The 22999-nt window shown below is 42.0% G+C and overlaps 1 protein-coding gene across 1 annotated transcript; it reads right to left on the reverse strand.

Moving 5' to 3' along the window:
- Positions 1 to 1628: 1628 nt before the first annotated feature.
- On the reverse strand, positions 1629 to 22924 carry LOC106893291 (chromosome unknown open reading frame, human C1orf198). Its single transcript, XM_014951146.1, has 4 exons — positions 22494 to 22924; positions 16083 to 16133; positions 6014 to 6565; positions 1629 to 4084 (listed from the first exon to the last, which is right to left on the reverse strand). Exons 1-4 carry the CDS (start codon positions 22839 to 22841, stop codon positions 4028 to 4030), a joined length of 1008 nt encoding a protein of 335 aa, XP_014806632.1. The 5' UTR covers positions 22842 to 22924; the 3' UTR covers positions 1629 to 4027.
- Between the last annotated feature and the right edge of the window lie 75 nt (positions 22925 to 22999).

Consider the following 22999-nt stretch of genomic DNA (forward strand, 5'->3'; position numbering starts at 1 on the left):
AACAAATCTTGTGATCTTGAACCTCATGTTCATTGACTCTAGAAGGTACTGCCAAAGCTCCCCAGATGGTGGGCGGTCAGATTAAGATGTAGATCCTGAACTACTAGGTTGTATTATGTGTTGAAGTGTAAAGCCCACTTGTGAAAAGGGGACAATAACAGAGACTTTCAATAGAAATGTAGGAAGTGACCCATTGAGAAGAATCGGGTGTGCCTGGCTCACCTGCTCTGTAAAGGCTTTCACTGGCATTAACTCATTAACTCACAAATGCAGGGCAGCCAAATTATGGGTTTGTCCTCACCATAACAAGAAGGTACTGACTGAAGTGAGTCACAGGCAAACTTGGACAGCAAAGCTGGGCGACCCGTCTGTGAGTAACGCCTGCAAAGTCAGGGTTTGTGTCTCAGGCACGAGGCTCTTTGGGGGATGCTGTCACTGAGCCATCAACAGGGCTCTGCCCGTGGGGTGCTGCTCCAGCACCCACAGCTCTGTGCCCTCTGAGCCTCAGCAACCACGACTGAAGTCACTAATAAATAAATTGATCGCTACCAATTTATCAATCACACAGCCACACTGTTTTCTACACGCTGCCTTTACAAGCCTTCACTCGGTCATGAAACCTGCTGAACTCCACGTGCCAAGACAGCACCCAGATGCTGTGGATTTGTCTGCATTAGAGAGGACTTTTAAAAGTTAAGATAGAGCTTAAACAAGACTGAAACAAACTATGTGTAGGCCAGATCCTAAATATAGTCAGAATACCACCCCTTAATTGGCTGTCAAGTCTCTCCAAACCCAATTCTTCTCCAAATGCCTTTTTAGTTGTTAGCAGAAATTCAGCTCAAACTATAAACCAAATTAAGTTGTTCTTCAAAATACATTTCTGGAAAAAGTGGATGTGGGCACACAGAAAAAAAAAAAAGCCCTATCCTTGTAGCTGCACGTTTGTTTCTCTTACACTTTGAAAACTTGCTGCATAAGACAGAAGGCAGAGAGCGAGACTCCCCAGCGTGGCTGCTGATGGGAAGTGGTGAATGAATTCTTACTTTGCTTTGCTTGCGTGCACAGCTTTTGCTTTATCTATTAAACTGTCTTTACCTCAACTCATGAGGTTTTGCACTTTTACCCTTCTGATTCTCACCCCATCCTGCCTGGGGGAAGTGAGAGAGCAGCTGCGTGGTGTTCAGTCAACAGGGTTAAACCGGGCCATACAGTCTTCAATTGCTCCTGCAATATTGATCCAGATACTGATTTCGATTACCTGAAGATATTGGGGAAGAGGAAGGGGGAGTGTTATCACTCTTGGCATTGAGTGTTATCACTCAGCTCATACCCCATCCTGCCTGGGGGAAGCGAGAGAGCAGCTGCGTGGTGTTCAGTCAACAGGGTTAAACCGGGCCATACAGTCTTCAATTGCTCCTGCAATATTGATCCAGATACTGATTTCGATTACCTGAAGATATTGGGGAAGAGGAAGGGGGAGTGTTATCACTCTTGGCATTGAGTGTTATCACTCAGCTCATCCTTGGCTGCCTCTCAGGCAGTTCAAGATGCCCCACGCAACTCCAAGGGCACTGATGAAAGCAGAGTATAAAGGACAATACACAAAGTGGCACAAAAGCCTTGAATGTTCTATTTAAAGTGACTTTATTAAAACATTGTTAATATAAAATGTGACCAAGTACAATTTTTTTTTTGTAAGAATGTTTAATAAAAACATTTTAAAGAAAGAAGGAGCATCAACTCTTGTCAAAGCACAGGAAAAACCTACCAGGATAAGTAAAAAGTTCTGCAGCATGTTCTACCAGCTGGTCCCAATGTGTGTTAGAGTGAGCCGATGGAAGAGACAGGCAGCCCAGGTTCTTCCCTAAGAAGCTTTAATGTATTTAGCAGAGGTTTAAAATAACACTCCTCAACAGCAGGAGACTTGGCTTTCAGATCTCCCCATACCAAAGTAAGATTAGAACCTGCATCTTCACGTTGGATCTAAAACTTTTCAGCAGCTGAATGTACAGAAAATTAATTTACTGGTAACCGTAAAATCCAAGGTTAACATTTCTCAGCTTTGAAAAGAAGGTGCAAGTTAATACCAATTATACGGGTAAAGAATTTGTGCTAAAGTTGTTCTAAGCTATATTAATGCTGGATGCTTGTAGCAAATGCTGAAAAATGTCAGCCAGGAAAAAAAACAGCAGTAAAGTCCAGGCTGGTAGAAACAACAAGTATTTTCTGAACTGCTGAATGCAGAGACAATATCCACAATTACAAGAGTTTGCACATCTCAGGAAGGATGTAAAGGAGCTTTCAGAGGTCTATAAATAAGGCTACGCAATGACTAATACTGTGGCAATCTTCCCCTTTAGCTAAGAAAACACTAGAAAAACTGGAGGTTTTGGGCTTGGTGGTTCTATTTTCTTGGGGAGGGAGGGGTAGCTTACAGCATTTTCCTTGATCAACAAGTAAGTTTTAATGCTCTGTCAGTGTCAGCATCCTCTGCTTGTTCAGAGTAAGCAGCACACCACTTAGAGACAAGGATTCTTCCGGGACATCACAAAACTCTTCCTGTAACAGACAGAAGAAAATCCTGCAGCATCCATTTCTGCAGACTTAACTGCCCCTGGCACTGAACCAAATGTCGTGTGAGAAGCCCAAGCACAATTATGGTCTAGGAGATGGTGACCTTCTTGTAGCTTTGGCTGGGACCCATTAGACCCATTAGAGCCCTGTGTTTTGCCTTCTACCCCAAACAAATGCTATGGGACTATTGCTGAGGTAAAGGGAAAGGTCAGACCTTTGGCATTGGAGCAGACCAGTCGCTGGCTGTGCGTAGGGGGAATTAAGGCTTCAAGGTGAGGTAAACACAGTGAGAGTCAGTGTGTAAATCATGCTGCATTTCAGAGACGACAGATTCAAACAACAGCTAGTCTCATTCTCTACATTTTAAACACCAAACAAAGATCATTCGAAAGCAGAACTGGAGGCAAGTCTGCTGAGGGCCACCTTGAGATGCCTCTCTGCACCTTGGGAACAAATGTAACCCAGATGTTGAACACCGAAGAGAATTTACCCACAAGGAGGAAAAAGCACCAAAGTTGATAAGTCCTTGAGACGATAAGCTGCTTAAAAAACAAAGAAGCCTTATACTGCTATAACCTTCCATAAACATAGTGGTTTCCTGACACAAAGGTAATCTACACTCCAGCAACTCCCAGTGCTGTACTTCCAGCACTACTGTTACCAAGAGTTATGCTCTGGCAAGGAGGCAGTGAAATCATTGGGCTTGTGTTCCCTGAAGACAGTTTGTCCCATTCATTAGGTGTTGTCCCATTCCACTCCACCCACCCCCAAGCCTTTAATCCAAAACCAAGAAACACCTGTCATCTCCCCAGGTCATTTTTCTAACACTTTTATGTTATTTTAGCAGATTTGTAAGGTACAAACACAGTGCTTCTTTGGATCCATCATTTTGGCAATGCCTTTGCCCTCTTCAAAAGAAAAGTGTTTTCAAATAAGTGGTACAAAAGTTACTTTCAAACTAAATAAAACATAGAAATCAATGCATTTTTTCTGAATGCTTATTTCTCATACTGGTTTTGCTAGTTATCTGAAGTATGGGATTATTTGCTTATTTGGAACCATTGCATGTGCAACACTATTTCTTACAAGCCATGTTATCAAGGTTTTGATTGAAAACAGCTATCTGGTCCTGCAGGTTCCGTTTCCAGGATATGGAGACTCTCATTTGTTTTTCTTTATCATGTATATGGAAACCTCTCCCATCCTCTCAATACAGTAGCTACTAAAAATTTTAACAGATATTAAAAAAAATACCCAAATGAAACCACACTTCTATCACTGTTTAAAAACCATAGACGCGTATGGTATTACAAAAGTTTATACAAAGGCAACATTTAAGAGTTTGAAAGTTACTTCTAGAAAAAGACACAAATGCTAGTAAATTAACATACAGGGAGAAAGAAATTCCGCTCCTTCCCCAAAATTGGTTTGATCTATTTTGAAGTATCTTTTACCAGTTGTCTAGAAAATCAAAGCCAGTCTTCAAGATAACATTGCTTGTACTAGTCTGCAAGGGAAAAGAAAAAAAAGAAATAAGACGTGGTTGTGAATTATGGTATTACAAACTCGGTACTTGACTGCCTATCTACAAAAGAAAGTTTAAAATGTTGTCTGCCAACATTTCAAGTTCTTCACCTTGCTCTAGGATACCCAAGAGCCTACACCAGAAAATTCTAGACATGGAACAATACTTAAAAGGACCAAAAAGCAATTCCAGATAAAAATAAAATTCTTGTAGTGGTCTGCTGGCAAAATGTTTGGGTTTTTTTTTTCCCCACCATGGAAAAACTCATAAAGATCAATTTTTAGACTAGAGCGGGAATTGCAGAGAATGAAACAAACCCAGAATGTAAGCATTGCTAATTCAGTGAATTGCCTGCTGCAGTGACAGCCAGAATGACAGACAGCTTCCAGAAGACTACACAGTTTAAACTTTGTTGACAAGTTATTCACTGGGCTATCAAGAACACGCTCACTCCTGCAGCGCTGCATTTTTAGCCATGACATTTAAGGTGATCTTAGTGTTCAAGAAGACTATTCAATGGACACACCTGAGTTTCTGGATTCTCTTTGTACAGCATGGCTCTCCTGCCCAGAACAGGGCCAATAATCCAGAAAAGAGGAAATGAAGAAAATTCTATTATACTCTCTTCTCTGCTGCTCTGTTTACATTTTGATGTGGGAGGATTGTTTCTCCACACAGAGAAAAATCAGGCTTTTCAAACTATTTCAGTTAGCTAGAAAACACTCACAAAGGAATTAAAACTGTAACAAACCACTAATTTGTAAGAAAACATGGTAAAGCCTTTAACTAAAATTAAAGGACTACTGCAGTCACAATTTGTAGCAAAACAGCTCAAGAAGCACTAGGTCGTAGCTTCAGAAAAAAATAACTGAACATAGGGCTCCAAGTGCTGCTAAGTGCTGTCACTTACTTCTCTTGCAAGTATTTACCTCATCCTGCATCTTTCTGACCTTACATCATCCTGTTTGGAATTTAAACAATCACTGGTGAGAAAATATGGTGGAGGAAAAGCTATGTGACATGCTTAAGGTGTACAGTAATGTGTCAGGCTTATGCCAGTGATGCTACAGATTCCAAACAGAACTGCACAGCTCTGTTTAAGGAACCACTCCTCAACTTTATGTTTTTCAGGCTGTCCTTCTTTCCCTCGCCATGTCATATCCTGTTGTTCCCTTTCTTTTCTCACAGATCAGCATCTGCTTTTTAAATAGCTTCAATTGGCTATTGAGCTCCTTAAGGTTATTTTTTGTTGTTGGGTTGTTTGGGTTTTTTATTAAAAAAACATTGAGAAGGCTAATTCTGGAAGCTCATTCCATTTCCATTTTGGACTTTAAGAGAAAACATGTTTGAAAGCAGCCCAGCTGCCTGGGACAAAGCACTGGGAAGTGGCTGTTGGGCTACCGCTTCAAACAGCTGAGAAAGTAGTTCACGATTCACCACTATGCTGTGTGTACCAATAAAGTGCCCTAGACTCTAGTTCATCTACTGTTCAAGTTAAAAAGCTTCCTTTTTCCATTAAGTGTTTTGCTGTTTCAAGAAAACAACAGCAACAACAAAAAAAACTACAACCCACCCCTCTTTTATTTGATATAGAAAGCTCTTTACCCCAAACAGTTAGGCAGCTTGCTGTCAGTCAGCCACTGGATACCATGTCAGTGTTTCTGGTATTATATTTGAATTATGTTCTTATCCTATGCACTTTACTACATTAGAAAATACTTGATTGAAACAAACAATAGCAGTTAACATGTTGGTTAGAATGGACTTCTTTACATTTGCAGGATAAAAATCCAGCAGGCTTAGCTATGGCTTAATGCTTTATGAAGTCCCTAATCTTCCAGAGTGACCTTCAGAGTTTAATGTGCTACAGAGTTTCTAAATCTAAAGGACAATGGATAGAGCAGTCCTTACCTGTCCAGGCATTTGTGGATCTTTAAGTATAGTACCATCAGTATCTTCCTTGTTTGTCCTAGAAGATGCCAGGTCCTGTGGTGGGTCAGGAAGAAAGAAGTCATCTAGAGAACTAGCAGGGAGTTGAGTGGGTCGAGGTTTCTCCCATTCGAGAGATACAGAAGGTAGGCTGGGGGCGACACACTTCTCTGGTTTAGTTATGCTGGGCTTCTCAGCTTTTGCCATCTCCTTTGAAGTAGACTCTTGTCTGTAAAAAGAGGGAAGGGGTTTCTCTCCTTTCTCCATGGACTTGATCTGGCTAGGGGTCAGGGACTGGAACTCAGACTTGTCTCCTTCAAACTTGGAGCGCTCTGCATTTATCTTCCAGAAAGAGGACTCCTCTTCCTTTCTGGATGCTATCAACCCATCAGGGCCAGGGGTCTTATTGGGCTGAGAAGACTTAGGGACCTGGACACCAGGTGCTGCTTTAACAGGCTGCCTCTGTTCATTTTGCGACTGGGCACCACCTTGTTCTTGTATGGACAGAGATGCGATGCTGAACTCCATCTGACTCTGTTCAGGGTTAAAGAAAAACAGTGTTTCAAAGCCCTTCATAAAGACATAGTTTTGAAATTCTGGTCTTGATGCACATAGATAACACCTTTGCTCATGGCCAGGCAACTCCCAGACAGCAGATACCACAGCAAAGCTAACTTATTTTCTGCATAAACGTCTATCTTTGTAGCTACATTAAAATACTGATTTTTAAAAGTCTGAACTGCAAGCACAACTTTAAGACCCCTAGACCTGCTGCAGAGGAGACAAATCAATTACATTCAGGTTACTCACTGCCATCCAAGACAGCAGTGCACAGCATGCACAGCACTAAAACATCAGAATAGCGGCACTGAATCATTAGAACAGTTATGAAAATCATAGATGTTTTACATGAAAAAATAAAGCAAAAAGCTTCACAGTGTATCTTAAAAGGCAATCTTCCATGATAGTCCTTGATACAGTTGGCAACACATTACAACTCCATCTACTTCTAAGATAAAGGATTAGATGTAATAGGTATGCACAGGTAAGTGGGTTTTACAATTTTAATGGCACCCTGAAGGAAGAGAAGCAACTCCAGCAGGACCAGCTCTTAATTTATTCCACAGTCTTGTTTTGTTTTCACTTGCAGTAAGGCTAGCTGTACACGTTTCTGAGAAGAAACACTGAGTCAAGGAAGCAAGTGACCACAGTTAAAACATGATACAGATCTCGCAAAAGCCACCCAAAAGCTAACAGTGCTTCAAAATGTTCATTTTACTTACCACTTCACTAACCTTGATTGTCAACTAGCTGAATACTCTTCAGGCTAATAAAAACTAAGCCTTATTTCATTCTAAGGAACACGGCAAGCGTTACTGTATTTAGGAGCACAGCACCATAGCAAGTGCCAGAAAAGAACAACCTAGTGTCGTAGTGTGTTTTGTTTGTAAAATGGAACAAACAATGAGAAAAAAAAATAATTAAAAGCTCCATTTACCGTTAGAACTAGGCTGTTGTCATTACGGGCCTGATTAGTTCTGAAAAAATTCAGTGGACATTTCAAATACTAGCTTTTGCTACAAGCGGTTAACAGATACTTCTGAAGTTCATTACAGTTCTGTGATGTTTTCTCAATTCTACTTCATTACTTGAATAAACTGCAATAGCATCTATGGGACTAAGTCTAAAACAAGTCCTAGTTGCATATCATTTTCACTAGAAGTGTTTGATCTTGAGTCCTACATTATTGTGGATGTTAAGTTCAAAGGGGCTTTAGATCTAGCAGGTCTCACACGCCTAGTATTTAATATTCAGAAACTTCTCATCAAAGTGCAAATGTTAACTCAGCAACTGATTATTTATAAAACTTTTTTTTGTTTTTTAAACAGTCAGCAGCTGACTACACATAATTTGATTCACGGACTAACGTCTGAACTTTCTAAAGAATTAGATACATTAGATATTTTTCCAAGGTTATAGGCAAGGAAGCACCGAGTTCCGTGTTTTCATGAAGAACATACCGTGTTATCAAAAGATGCAGAACATAAACAAGCTGTAAGTAATTCTAGCTCAGCTAGAATAAGGTGCGTGCAAGGCTACATGCAACTCTTACCAAACAGCTTAACAGCTCCACCCTGCCTACAAAAAACTAAAATGAAAAACTTTACTGCTCCAATTTTATTATTTCTGAAAACAGAAGTCATAATGTAAGGTTTAGAGCAGGAGATTTTCCTTAGATAGAGTCTGCATAACCAAACTATAGATGCAATGGTGTTGAAGATTATTTATAGTGACTGCTATTCCCTATATTAAAATACAGGGATTTATTTCCCTAAGCTCATTTGGCAATACTACTGAATAGAGATTTACCACTCTGAAGTTAAGATGATTTAAGAACTGATAAAATCCCAGCTTAAAAAACCCCACAACACAACACAGAATAGACCTCTACTTCCCCAATATCCAAGAGGAAATAAATAAATAAATTTCCATCTTGGAAGACTTAAGTACCTTGTTATGTAGGAATTAAAACAGGGCTACTTTCTATCCTTCAACAGTCTTCCTTCTTTTGAGTAGCCTGTCCCAGGGCTCCCACTAGAGATGACAGTAGCTAAAGGTCACCACAGCAGCAGTTTCAGTAAAATGATTCCTTCACTCCCAGCCCATGAGAGAGGGACAGTCAGTGGTCAGAGGGCATAGCCCCAGATCCACCAGAATAGCACTGGAAACAAAATCCAGGAACACTACTGATGGAAGGGAAGCAACGGTCTGTTAGAATAAAAAGTAGAGAAAGGAAAACCAACAAGACGTCTTTGCCTTTTGACAACAGCAAGACAGACAAGCAATACCAGGCCTCCTGGGATATTCTTACACTGTGGAGAAAAAGACACCTCTGGTCATGTCTTACGTTCTTTGTAAGGGTCCAAATATTGACTCAGAGGTCTGGTTTGGAAGCAGCAGACCACTTCTGGTGTAGAGAAGAGCATGACACTGCAGCAGACACTGCACTGCTTTAGGCAGTTGTTCCGTCTCTAACCCGCTTGCAGATGCATGTTCTGGAGAGGATGCCCTCTCTCTCCATTTAGAACGGAGACCATGGGGTGCATCTTTCCACTTCAGAAGACAGGACCACCCGACATTTAAGATTACGTGTTTGTATCATAGTATGCTTTCATGGTATGTCATGGTCTTTCCTGGGAGATCAAACCGTTGATAACATGACACACAATAATCTGAATGAAAACACTTTTTCAAGAGTTTGCTTTCTCCCCCAAAAAGGAGTGAAGACTATCCTGATGGGTTCTGAAAGCACTGTGTCTCAGCATGATGCAAATACAGCCCCAAGAGGTCAGACGTATAATTCTGCTTCTAGCATTTAGCTCAAGACGCTGAGAACTTCTGTGGACCAGTCACAAGTTACCCTATTTTCCTTGCAATATAATATGTTTCTATTTGATTTTCAAGGTTACTTAAGACCTCTGAACCCTGAAGAAATGCAGCTGATGAAAGAAAACACTACACAATCTCTTTCAAGTCACAAAATCAGCAATAAAATACTATAAAGACCCTACCTCCTCCCAAAAACCAACAGAGCAGCAGTGTAAGTAGGGAGATGATTTCACGTATAGATGAAGAGGTCCCATGCGTGAAACACCCCATGCTGACATCTAAATCATGACTACTACTGTATGTTCTAATGAGTTGCTCAACACTGGAAATGTGAATTTAACTAGTGTTCTGCTCTCAATTTCTTACACCAGATTGCAAATTGGCAATTGATTGGGTCAGCAGAAGAGGGAAGGAAATGATGTTAAAATACAGTTACTCCCCAAAAACCCTTTTCCTTTTCCTTTGGGTTTGCCAGTCATGAGAATACCCTGATGCACGTTTGTCCTGACCCCAATCCCACTGATGGCACAGCGAGTCCCCAAAGGGCTGTAGCACATGTTCCCTTCCCTGGGGCTGAGCATTTAAGCTGCAGAACTGCACAGGGGGGTCTCTACCAGCTGCTGCCTTGGGGAAGCAAACACTGAACATTGCCATATAATTTGATAGTCAAAACCGAATTGTCATTTAGGCAGTTTGGGATTCTAGAGATAGGGTTTCAGTCCCCAGCTGTTTTCATAGATTTTGTATGATTTCAAATCAGCTGCAGTTTCTGTACTTGAATTCCCCATCTAAGGAATAAAATAAAAATACTTTTTCCTACTATTTGTCCAAATTGTATTTCTGGGAATTGTTCAACCCAGAAAGTATCTCAAGGGTTTATAGACGCACCAATACTGCCTCAACTGCAATTTCTAGATGTTAGCAAAATTCACATAGAAGTTACTGACAGCAGTAGTATTTTCAAGATACTGCAAGATCTAGTAATTCTCAACATATTTGAGCGAGGGGGAGAGAGCGCACATGTGCACACACACAGTAATATTTTGAGACAGAGCAAACCGAGAAGCCTCTGCTTTTTTCAGTCTTACCCCTCTGGTCCCAAACCACTGTAAGGATTAAAATAAAGGATGCCTACGTCTTGGGTCACCTGTCTAATAAATAGAAGTAGTATTAAAAATTGTAGCTTTTAGTAAGTTGTGTGTCCATCTTTCCTTAAAAGGACCATATAGATTAAAAAATTCACACCTAACTTCAGTCTCAAGGCAGGGATGTTCCACCAGATCCCAATACTGGCTGTATTTACTCACAAGAAATAATGTATTCTGAAAGAGAGGTACTATATACCAAGAACATAACGATTTAATAGTACAGTATAAAATTGGGTCTCAGTTCATAAGTCTATATTAAAAACAAGATGACCACAAAGAACCCAGAAGTTTGGTTTTTTTAAACATCTTATTCACTCATCAGGAATGTGTAGTATTTTACTAAACAGTCAAGCAAACACAGCCAAAACAAATTGTTTTGCTTGGCAGCCTGAAAAATCCAAATTGTTGAGACAAAGACTGTAGAAACACTGTCAAAAGCAACTTGCTTTAAGCACAGCCTGATACATGCAGAGGTAAGAAAGCCAAGTTTAAAATGATTTAGAAGATGACTTTGCTTTGCTGAATGGACAAAACCAAAATAAATATGGGGCCAAAGTAGTTGCAGTTTTTGCTTTGTTTCCTGTGCCCACAGTGGGCGTTTCAGGACCTTTTCAGAGCCAGAAAGAACTCCTTAGGTCAGCAGAGACCAATCACAGGGGCAAAAATAGAGCAAAGAACTCAAAAACAAATCTAAGTAATTGTATTCCATACAGAAAGACAACGCCAAAGATACACAGTGGGTAGCTTCAGAAGAAATTTCATTATCTCCTCTGTAGTGATATGGACAGTGTTCTAGTCCCGGACGCAAGTTTGCCACTGAAACTAGTTAGTCTGAGCAAACTCATACGGCCAGTACCTGGTATGTGCATGGCTTTACTCTCAAAAACAGCTGTCCAAAGATTGATGCAGGTAACTGAATCCTTAGCCAGGAACACCTGGTCTTGCAGATTAAAATAAACGTTGAACACACCCACTATTACCAGAAGTTGGGTTTTTTTTTATCTCAAGAACTACTAGTCAACGGTAGTCTTACAGCACTGCATTTTAAACACATCTAGTTTAGATCAAAAAGGAGAAGGGAAAACCCAAAACCTCAGGCATCGCTCTTCTCTGCTTCCAAGCAAGTATTGCCATTTATGCCAGCTTGATTAAAATAACCACATCAAATTATAGTTTGTAACAAACAATTCTAATATCAGGCTCCTAAAGAAGGAGAGGGGGGAAAAAATATTTTCTGTCACTTTATTCCTATTTTAAAATAAAACCAAACCAAACCAAAACACCAAAACCACAAAAACAACTAGCTTGTACAAGGAGGGATATTGAAGACTGTCTTTTTGGTTTAGCCCTTAGATATAGGAAACAGAGTTTGTAAGCCATGTTTTTTCTAAATACAACATAGCTGGTTTCTTTCTAAATCATTGCTGGGATTAGCTCACTTCTGTAACAACATAAATAGGAGAATTCAGACAGCAACCATGCTGTAGAGGCAATTGAAGCTTGATACTTTCTCCTTTTGCTTTTCTCTTTGGTTTTGTTTGTTTTTAAACACACCTTGAAGCTTCTCTTTTCAACAACCATCTGAAGGCCTGTTTAAAGTAGAAGAGAGCTGAAGAAGGAAAAGCCAGGGGTTAAAAAGTACTAAAAAGGACTCTCTAAAGCTACCTTTGCAATTATTCTACCTGTAGCCAGACCAACAAATTTTAAGATGTGCATGTGTCAATTTTAAACATTTGGAATAAAACCTATTTTAGTTAATAACATGTAATAGGCACAGATTCCAACTTATTCCCATGCTGCTGTGTGCATTCAATGTGTTAGGTGAGGTTGCAGACTGAAATTATACTTTCTGCCCACTACTGAGTTCATTTTTTTTTTTAAAAACACACCAAAACCAGCAAGTTCTGAGTTCAGGCAGAGTCGCAGAGAAATTTTATTTCCAAACCCAGGCATGATTCTTGTTTTCCATTTATATCTTGGGGTCTGTGCTGAGTTTCACTGAATTTTTACTTAAACCAAGAAACCTCAAAGACTAAACTCAGCCAAAATGTCAGCTTTCATCTCACTTAAACCTGAAGTCATAAATAGAATGCCCTAAATTCATAAACCTGGCTTTAGCTCCAGTTAAAAATGTAACGCACACTTCAAGACGTGTTATGTTTATGAGGACTCCACCCATGAACCAAATCACTCCTTCCAATTCAATCTCTCGTTTTAAAATGTCAGTTTATTTGCAGTGCCATGAGAACTCACGGCTTCCCAAGTTGTTTTACTTCTCAGAAGTGCTACAGTTTTCTACTAAAAATAGTAGTATATTAAATGCTAACAGCTAACTCAGCAATTTACATTGTATTTCTGCTTTGTTTGCCTTGTTTAAAGGTTTAAAATTAAAGAGGTAAGATAAGAACTTTAAATACACAAACAGCTAAAAATGGTGGGAATATTCATGCAAGTGTTTGCTGTGAGGAGTTAAGCCGTATCTCACATTTGTGTTTAAAAAAACAACACAGAAAGTTTACTTTTGACAGAAGAAAACTCATCAAGCCCTTCAACAACGTTCTACCCAAAATGACAGCAATTTCGTATGTTGGTCTCTGGGTAAGTTTGACAGCTGTGGAATTAGGGAACCCATTGCACTAGCTACCATGAGAAAAATTTGTCCTTATCTAATCAACTGGAATCACCATTGGTATCACTGTAACAGCTGAGAGAGGCTCCAACTTGCAGAAAACACATCCTCCCCTCTTCTCTCTACCCTCTCAATTTTCCTGAAGTTACAGGCAAATATTTATTTTGCTGTTTTACTTTCTTACTGTCTGAATGTTATAAAAAATAAAAATAATAATAATTAAAAAAAAAAAAATCAAGCCTATTGTTTTTACTGATTTGCATCTCTGCTTTCTCCTTCTCTGCAAAAGCAGAAACCGAATGCCACATTCCCCTCCTGGGAAGCCAGAGTGCTTTCATGCAAAGCTGCAAAAAAACAAAGGCATTTTGTCATCACAGCAATAACGTGTAAAAAAGCCAAACCAAAACAAAAACTCTGCATGAAAGGGAGATTAGGGAAAAGAATATTATGGAAAGAATAACCCATCATGAGGTAGAGCTCATGGAATGGAAAGAGCCCAGAATAATAGCAGGAACAGATCTGGCTCACAAGACACCGAACGTGCATTACAACGTGTCAACCTTATTAAACTGCTCATTCAGGTTTCTTCACTGTTATCCCGTGCTGGACCAACTTCCATGAGGGATACTTCACAGAGAAATCTCCTTCCAACATTATCCTATTAAAGTACTGGGTAGGGGAGAGATCAAAGAGTAAGCACAAAGCATGATCTCAAGCATGATGTTAAGACTCAACAGCTGAAGGATTTGGCTGAAAGACTGACACCATATGGGGCACTGGGGAAAAACCAAAAGGAGGAACTCACACAAACCAACCAACCAACCCACACCCCGTAAAGCCAGACAAAATGGATTCTCTAGAGTTTTGCTAAAGGAAAAGTTCATGCAACTTTTCAAACAGCTGAATCACAGTTTTTATCTCTGGTCAGCAAGAAAGAAGGGGGAAAGAGGGATGCACTGCTTGATTAGTTGAAACAAGTAATTATTTCTAAAGCAACCTCCTCCCCACCTCACACTTCTTGAGCAGTCATGAGTGTCCCTATCTCATTCTGTGATTCTTCGTTTATTACAGAAAAGCATGAAACTAGAGCATCTACCCATTGTGGTCCCTCATTTTGAGACACCAGGAGGATAGTAAAAATAGCCTTAATGAGCAAGAGATAAATCATAGGTTGGGTTGAAAAACACTTCACTACACATACAAGCATTTAAAAGAAAAGACAACTATCAGTTAAAGAGAAAATCCATTTGAGTTAAGATGCATCTCATCATGGAGCACTAGGCAGTGCATTACAGGAAGCACCATCTCCAGGAAGTTCAAGTGTTCAGAACTTAGAAAATCGAATCAAGACAGAGCTTAGAAATACGATTACAGCTGCTCTGTTCCCAAGACTAAGTTTTGCATTTTGCACCAAAAAGCAGGAGAGACAACACCGCTGCTTCCAACACGATTTATTTTGCTTTACTGTCAATGAGGTCCATACTCTTCTCACTACTATTCTTTTCTTGACAGCTTCACTCAGGTACACCCACTCTAAAAGCCTCTTCAGTATTATACTAAAAGCCAGTGGCTGCTCCTTCTAAGGGTCCTGAAAGGCAGAAGGGCTTGCCTGAGCTACCTGGCTTCCACTGCAGGAAACTCTCCACTGGCTCCTGAATCACCACAGCTCAGAAGGCACGTTAAAGGCAAGTGAAGACTGGCGATGCTTTCTCCTAAACTGAAGTGCTGTAGGTTGCAAGGACCCAGGAGCCACATCAAGTCATAGGTTAATCAGCATCTGCAAAGCACAGATGGGGTGCGAGCTAGAGGCAGTGACCTTGAGCAGGGAAGGCTGACAGCAAGTCTAGGATTGGGTCAACTGGATTAATTTAATATTCACTGGCATTTCCAAATAATTACTCTGCATTAGGCTAAGATTATATTCATAAGCTCATACATGATTATCTACATAGTTCAAGGGCAAAAAATGGAAGAAACAGAGGGGGAGCAGCTTTCTCTGACAGATAAAGCCAGAAAACACAAAGTCTGAAACACGTGATTAAATTAACATGCGTATCTAGTTGAGAAAGACAATGAGCTGGGGTTTTTCTCCCAGATTTTCTTCAAGAAGAATTACATTTCATTTCCCACCAGACCCATGGTACAACCATGTGTCCTCACACTGCAGGTTCAGAAAGATGGGGAACTCTGGCTCTGTGTTAGCCTTATGAGAATGCCATTATAAATAATACTTTAACAAAAACACCAGAGGTAGAGTAAAACAAAACAAAACAAACAAAAAATAAAACCCCAACCCTAAAACCAACCCACCACAGAAAAACATACTGTTTTTGAAGGAGCTGCCATTTGGAGAGGAAATAACACAATGCTTCTAGCATAGCCCAGGTTAACAAGTTTGATTACATTCTAGTACATAACAAAAAGATTTGAAAGAAGAACAAAAAGAAGCATAAAATAGGCTTTAGGAAAAAACCCATTGAAGTTACTAGACATCTGTATCTTTCTCAGCCCATTCCCTAACTACTTTACTCCTGACTTCAAAAGTGGAACGCAGTGATGCTCACACAATACTTAAGACACTGTCTCTCTTAACATCGAAAGTTTTTCAGAAAGTTTACTATGCAAAATCAGATAATTTGGAATGAATCAGTTTTACACCTGCATGGGAAGCCAGAACATTAGATCATGAAGTACATTTTCTGTTTCTGTTGATGTAAACTGAAGCACAGCAGTCCCATTTCATTTGTAGGATGGTCGCTTCACACAGCTCATAGAGTAAAGGTGACGTTAGTCTATTGAGTCTCAAAATGAAGATAATATAAATGCACAAGGAACAGTGTAAAATGAGAAACCAACTTTAAAAATAAAAATGCTGCATATTTACCTTCGTTTCCCAGGAAAATGGAGCTGAGTGTTCATCTTGCCAAGTTATGTCCTGAAATAGAAGGCAAGAATGACTAAAAATCAGAAAAGCAGGTTTACCTACTCAGGAGCATCATATGCAGAAGACATTACATTGCACTGCTGGAAGCGCAACAACCACTACCACAGAAACAGCTAAAAAGTGAGAGCACTAATCAAAGATGGCACTAATTACAGCTTAAGACTGACTGAAAGCAAGATCTTTGAGGAAAGGATTATCAATTAGCATATCAATGTAATCTATAAAATATATGAAGGTTTAACATGGTCTAAACCTCTTGAAACAGTTTCTCTACAAATAGCTTTAAAACATGTATTTCCAATTTTCTACAAGGCATTTTCTTTGGTAGCCACTAGCAACACACAGGGACAAGAGGAGCAGGGCCTTAGGGATATAAAGTCCAATTTGCTCCTCTCCGCAACCCGAAGAGCACGTGTACAACCAGACACATGGGGACAGATTAGTACTCAACTTCAACCACAGCAATAAAGGACAGCAATGAAGTCCAGCAAACACCGTAACACTCCTACATGCTGTCATAGCGCCTTAAAGTTCCAGATGCATAGGCACAGATGTTGGTGGGTTCTACCTAAGGAGTTTAAAGGAAGCTCTGACTTCTTCCCATTTACAGGACATGCAAACCAACCACAGAACAGTTTTAAATTTGGGAGCGAGCCACGACCATCCTCATCCTGGATCTGAGACAGCCAGTTCTTTATTTTCTTATATTTCAGGCAAGTGTATACAGCACTCGGAAGGACACCTCCTTCCCCAATGCTACCTACACATCCCCAACCCAACATCAACACTGTTGCTGCAAACGAGCCCTGTTGACAAAAGGCTGTCCACAGAAGGACAGGAAAGCAGCACAGGGAAGGCAGGGTGAAGGTATGAGGTTGTAGTGCACCAGGATACTTCACTCCCTACAGGACAGAGCAAAACAGCTTCTCACTTGATAGAATCTGATGTCTTCTCAACTGTCATTGCACTTGTTGGCACCTCAGCCTTCAGGTTAGGTAGACAAAAAGCTCCTAAAATGAATTACCAGTATTTTGGTACCAGTTGTTAAAAAGTTATTGTCAGAGACAAAATCTAAGACACTCATAGATTATTTCAAAAGATGGAAGTAGTAGATGCTTATTTGGCAGAAGCAGTTCCCTGAAAGATAAGGACCATAGATTTTTCTTCTTAAAAGAATGGGTTATTGTATCTCAGGCTGCACAGCCAGCACACCTCAGAGCAAGTAAGTCTGATGAGCTCTGCCCACATTCAAGAGATCTTCCATGGGATCTAGCAATGGATAGAATAGCATAAGACATGGTTTGAGGATACAAAGCTTCAAGGAGCTGACATCTGTAGTTATTTGAGGTGTACTTGAAGCTAGGATGAAGGAGATAGTTGTCGGGTTCTGTCCATTGTCAGGGAAGGAAAGTTTGTGGCTTCCACCTCTTGTGCCCTCACACAGAGGACACGCAGAGACCAAGTCAGAAGCAGGAGAACAACACAGTTCAACAGTTTCATGTCTGATGTGCCTGATCCATGTTTACACCAACAAAGTCTGAGAAATTACTTTTTGTAGAATAAACAAGTTCTCACACACTTGAAGATGGGAGCAAAAGCATCAACTATTTTAATACTCACAAAAATAAATTGCAAGTGGAAATTCTAGAGAAAAAGGCTTCAAGGCTATTTGTCATAAACACAGATCAGAAGAGATCCATATCTGATCAGCTTTTGTTTTCAGCACACAACAAAGCCTTCTTCCAGAAAGAAGGCAAATAAACAAACTTTTGTTCATCAGCATTAAACAACTGATTTGTAAGAAATGGGGCCTCACGCAACATATTTCATAGCTAAAAAAAGAAAAAAAACAAGAGGAAGAGAAGCAAAAATCTGGTTGTACACTTGACTTCAACAACCAGGTGCCGAATATATAAAAAAGAAACACAAACTACATTTGCTATACGTAGGCAGCTTGCTGCAAAACAGCATCTGTATTTCAAAATGGAAGATACTGATAGAAACGTGCCAACCTGACACAAGCACTGCTCTGAGCAGCTGACAGTGACCAGGCAATGACAAACCCACCGACAAATGCATATTGGAAGTGTCGTCAGGACAGGACTTGCTGATTCTTGGGATTTAACTGCACTCAAAAGCTGCCCAGCATTTTTGATTTTTTTAAAAGCACAAATCTGTAACAGGCCCAATGTAAAAGTTATTGCTGTATTGAATATTTGTTGCTTTAAAACATTTTTCAGTAGGAGATAAAAGGGTTGATCCTTTAGCTTGGTGCCAAAGTTCTTAAGGCTAAGCAAAACAAATATCATATCTGCCTTCAGGTAGATCAGTCAAGCGTCCCTATTAAAAGATGATGAATGAAGGTAACCAAACTCTCTCACCTGTCTTTCTTCCACATAAAGTGTTCACCACTTCCTAAAGTGCATGGCATTTTCCTCATTGAAAAGTTTAGTTACTTCAAGTTTAATTATCTGAGCTGCTTGGTACAGCTCAAATACTCAAAATCCCTTAAAAAAAGAAATTAAAAAAAAAAAAATCAGACCTTAAATCCATGCGTATATCACACACTTGTGCGTAAAGAGGGACCGTATTAAGAGAGAGAACTTGTTGTAAACTAAATATCTAAACTATCCATCACTGAACTAAACAGGGAGGATCCAGTGGCACCAACTAACATCAAACCAGATGCTCAACACGAGCTGACCACTACAGGGATCCAAGAGGGGCAGCCTCTCTCAGACTGCTGCTTTTCCACCTATTCCCCCTCATGATGGCTCAATACTTTATTGAAGGCTGCAGCCTCCAAAAGCCCTCAGCCAGAAGGCCTAGGCCATGTAGACACAGGTGAAGCAACAAATATTCTCCTGGTGCTGGGCTCGCATGGGATAGCAAGTTAATCTTCAGCAAACAGGACAAAACTCCCTTCATGGGGGTGTTAAATGACACTTTTAGCCCGGAAGAGATGAAAATATATGCATGACCTAGACCACATGAGTCTAGAAAACAGAACAAGATAGAGAGGCTGGAGATGTTTAGTTTCATTAGGAGGTGGTGTCAGAAAATATCAAGGCCTGCAACCCCATGGAGGTTATTGAGCTGGTGTATTCCGTGGTCTGTTTCAACTAGGAAGTCTTAGCTGACACCGTGAGGCCGACAGTGGACACGTAACGGCTGGTGCATCCTCACTACGACAGCATGATGCACACAGGTAGGTGCCAAGGGAACTGGGCACCACCCAACCCAATGCCGTTTTTTTGGAGACACATGCTGCTTGGGGAATCAGGGAACCCAGTTCCTGTACTTCCACTTATTTCATCAAGCTTTTTGAGAGTTTTTTAAAATACCTTCAGTTCCTTCACAGCAAGATGGCAGATTAAAAAAGCAGCTCTGGTGTCCTGGCACTGATCCTCTTTAGGAACTGCAGTCATGGTGCATGTACAGCTTCAGTTATCAACTCTGTGACTGGCAGTGCCCCAATGAGGATGAGATAATGAAAGAGAAGGAGCAGTGACACTTGGCTGACTCCAGGCATTTGCTAAGAGTCACACATGGTGTTGCAGTGCTATAGCACTACAAAATGACTGAATCATGGCTACAGGATGCCACAGTCCTGGTACTGCACATCTACTTTCTGTCACAGCCTTCCCACACAGCCAACGCACTGAAAGGTGTTTTGAAAATGTAAGAGATGTCTATACTTTGAGAACTTGCAGTCCCAGGCTACAAGTTCAGGAGATGAGTTTGGTGTTGGAAAAGATATATGGGGAATGGTGCGGGCAAGAAAGAGGCAACCAACTGTCCACAGATACAAGACCCCTACATATATCCTCTGGACCACACTATCAAAGTGTTCACATGCATGAAATTGGGACTGAAACAGTGAGAGTCCCGGATGGGTAAATCAGTATCTTCAGTATTCCTCCTTGTTTTGCTTTCTCCCAAGTCCTCCTAAGAGCACCAGGTGAAAGAGATCAACTTTCCATGCTTAAGCAAGCACAGGTAGATCTCTACAGATTTCAACAACAGTTAACAGGGAAGATGAGCTGCACCTGGAAACATGAAGCTTTCGGAGCAGGTGTCAGCAAGAACAGTGTCAAACCAAAACACTCACACTGAAAGGGCTGCAACATCAAGTGATTTTGAGGAATGCAGACTATTCTCCGTTTCCTTGCTTCAGGATGCCAAGAGACAGGGACAGCTGCCAGGACCAATCTAATTGCCCCCTGAGCGAGGTCTGGGTGGCCACGGTATGGACAGCAGTTACATCTTACAAAGACAGCAGTTCAGCTCAGTAAGCTGTCAGAGCAGAGACAGCCAGATAATAAACCTCTGTAGGCAAAGTATTAGCAAGCCTGGAAATTTGAACCGAAATGGCAAAAGGCTGGCCACAGTGTCTCTGTAGCAGTAGGACAAGGAGGAACAATTACTGAGCCAGGGCAAATGTCCAAGAATGAGGTTGAATGCCAGCAAGGGAGCAGGGAGGGAGGAAGCTATCAGATGAGGAGCCAGGAAAAGCTCCAAGGCTCAATAGTGCAGTTGGAAGAACTAAAATGGAAATGGAGGATGCCAAAATGAGTGAAATCTCTTCTCTTCAGAACTACAATTTATATTAACCTCAGTTTGGAAGTCAAGGAGGAAGTCAGTTGAGGCAGATGCTTCCAAAATCACACACTTCACATCAAATATTTTGATGAACCATGCTTTCTTTGGTTAATGGCTACACAAACACTAACAACGTTATTTGTATCATAGCTGGATTTGGGGGGAAAAGGGGAAAGAAAACAACTTGCCAAACTTCAGATGGACTCTCTAGCTGTAGCTTTGTCAAGCAGGACATACAGTGCAGCACAACAACCTACAACATGCTTGCTTTCCTTCCAGATCCACATAATTTAAAGCAAAAAGCACAGCAGAGCTGCCTGAGACTGGGAAAGCCAAACATATTCACTTTCCACTATCAGTAACCTAAATCCTTTTGCAACCAACTTCAGGTCTGGGTTTCCTGTCAAAGACTGCTTGCACAGCCCTTCTATACCTCTTTCACCAGGAGTTATGGTGTCTTACTAGCAAGTATTTACCCAGAACTTCTGGTATCGTGGACTAAACAGTGTGCACAGCAGATTGTCACACCTTCCCGACACACAGGGAGCAGTTTCCTAGCACAAAGTCATTTGAGAACCACAATGTTTGGGGCATCTGAGACTAAAAGCAGAACTGTTCTCTTTAAATTGGGTTGATGATTACAAGTGCAGAAGCAGATTAATTTCTTCTGGTAGAAGCCACATAAGTTAATGAACACTTTAAGGTCACTGTAAGTTATTACACGAACATACTGAAAGATATCAGCTCTGTAACTGTACCAAGATAGAAAAGGAAACAAAACAAAGGAAATCTCATACGCAGAATAAGAGAGATACAGTATCTGAAAAGCACCACCAGGTCTCTGCAAGCATTGTTAGACCTTCCTCTTCAAGGGATCACACTCAGTAACATGACTCGCTGCTCGGGACCAGGTACGCTTATACCTATGGATTTCTAGAAGGGCTGCCACGCTTCATCATTAGATAGAAGGCTCTCAGAAGCTCCAAAACCCATACTTTTTGCCATCTATCTTTCCACTCCCTTGTTTTTCCTGGCATGTGACATGGAACAGGCTGCGTTTTGGTATATTTTTTTTTTTTTAAGGTGTCAAAAATACCAAGAGCTGGAATGTTTTCAGCGTTGTATTTTTAACCGTGTCTAAAATTAGAAACAAAAAAGGAAGAGATTTAATTCAGTGTAAACATTCCCTGCAGCCCATTTTCAGCGGGGGACCGTTCCAGCCCGGGCCGTGTCCCGCTGTCGGGGCTGGCACCGGCCCCTTTGGTTTTGCAAAACCCACTTCATAGCGACTTCTGTTTATCTCGGGCAAACTCCCAGTTGGTGCCTTTCCTGCGTTTTATTTTTTGTTTGTGTTTTTTTAAAGGTCTGTCCGAGTCCCCTCGCTTCCCTGCCCGACATCCCGCCCTCCTGCGCCCACAGGGAGCGGGGGAAGAAGAGAAATCAATCTATCTCTCTCCCGTTCATCACCGGGGCGACTCCCCCCTCCCTCCTGGTTGCCAACGAGGAACGCCCCCCCGCTCCTCTCCACAGCGGCGAAGCCGGGGCAAGGCTACGGCCACCCCGCCCGGGAGGAGGAGGAGGAGGCGGCGGGGAGCGCCTCTCGCCCCTAGGCCCCACCATGGCGGACCCCCCTCAGGCAAACCGACTGCCAACGGCCGCCGCCCGGCCGCTGAGGCGAGCGGGGCGGTCCCCGCCGGCGCCCCCCGTCCCTGCCCTGCCCTTCCCCTCCCCTCCCCTTCCCGGCGGTACCTCGTCGCCGAAGTGCACCACCTTCTGCCCGGTGTTGAGGCGGAGGCTGGGGTAGGAGGAGGGCGGCGCGGCGGGGCGGGCGGCGCCGCGGTGCGCGGCGTAGCGGGCCTGGACGTGGGGCTCCACCAGGCACTTGTCGATGATCTCGTCCTGCTGGCGGGGCGGCAGCCGCTCCCACTCGGGCCCGTAGCGCTCGCGGATCCGCTCCTTCTCCGCCATGATCTTGCGCGCCATGGGGCTCAGCGAGGAGAAGTAGCTGAACCGCTTGCGCTCCCGCTCGTCCAGCGGCCGGTTGCCGTTCATCACCGCCGTGCGGGAGGCGGCGATCGCCGCCGCCATGGAGGCCATGGCCACCCCGCCGCCGCCGGCCCCGCACGCACCAAGCCGGCGGGAATGGGAATGGGAAACGCCTCCTTCTCCTCCTCCCTTCCCGGCTCCGCTCCGGCAAACGCCGCCTCCCCGCGCTCCCTATAAAGGCCGGCCGCCGCCCCGCACTCCCCGCCTCC

Source organism: Calidris pugnax, unplaced genomic scaffold (assembly GCF_001431845.1).
Source record: "Calidris pugnax isolate Ruff unplaced genomic scaffold, ASM143184v1 scaffold24, whole genome shotgun sequence".
NCBI classification, from domain to species: Eukaryota; Metazoa; Chordata; class Aves; order Charadriiformes; family Scolopacidae; genus Calidris; species Calidris pugnax.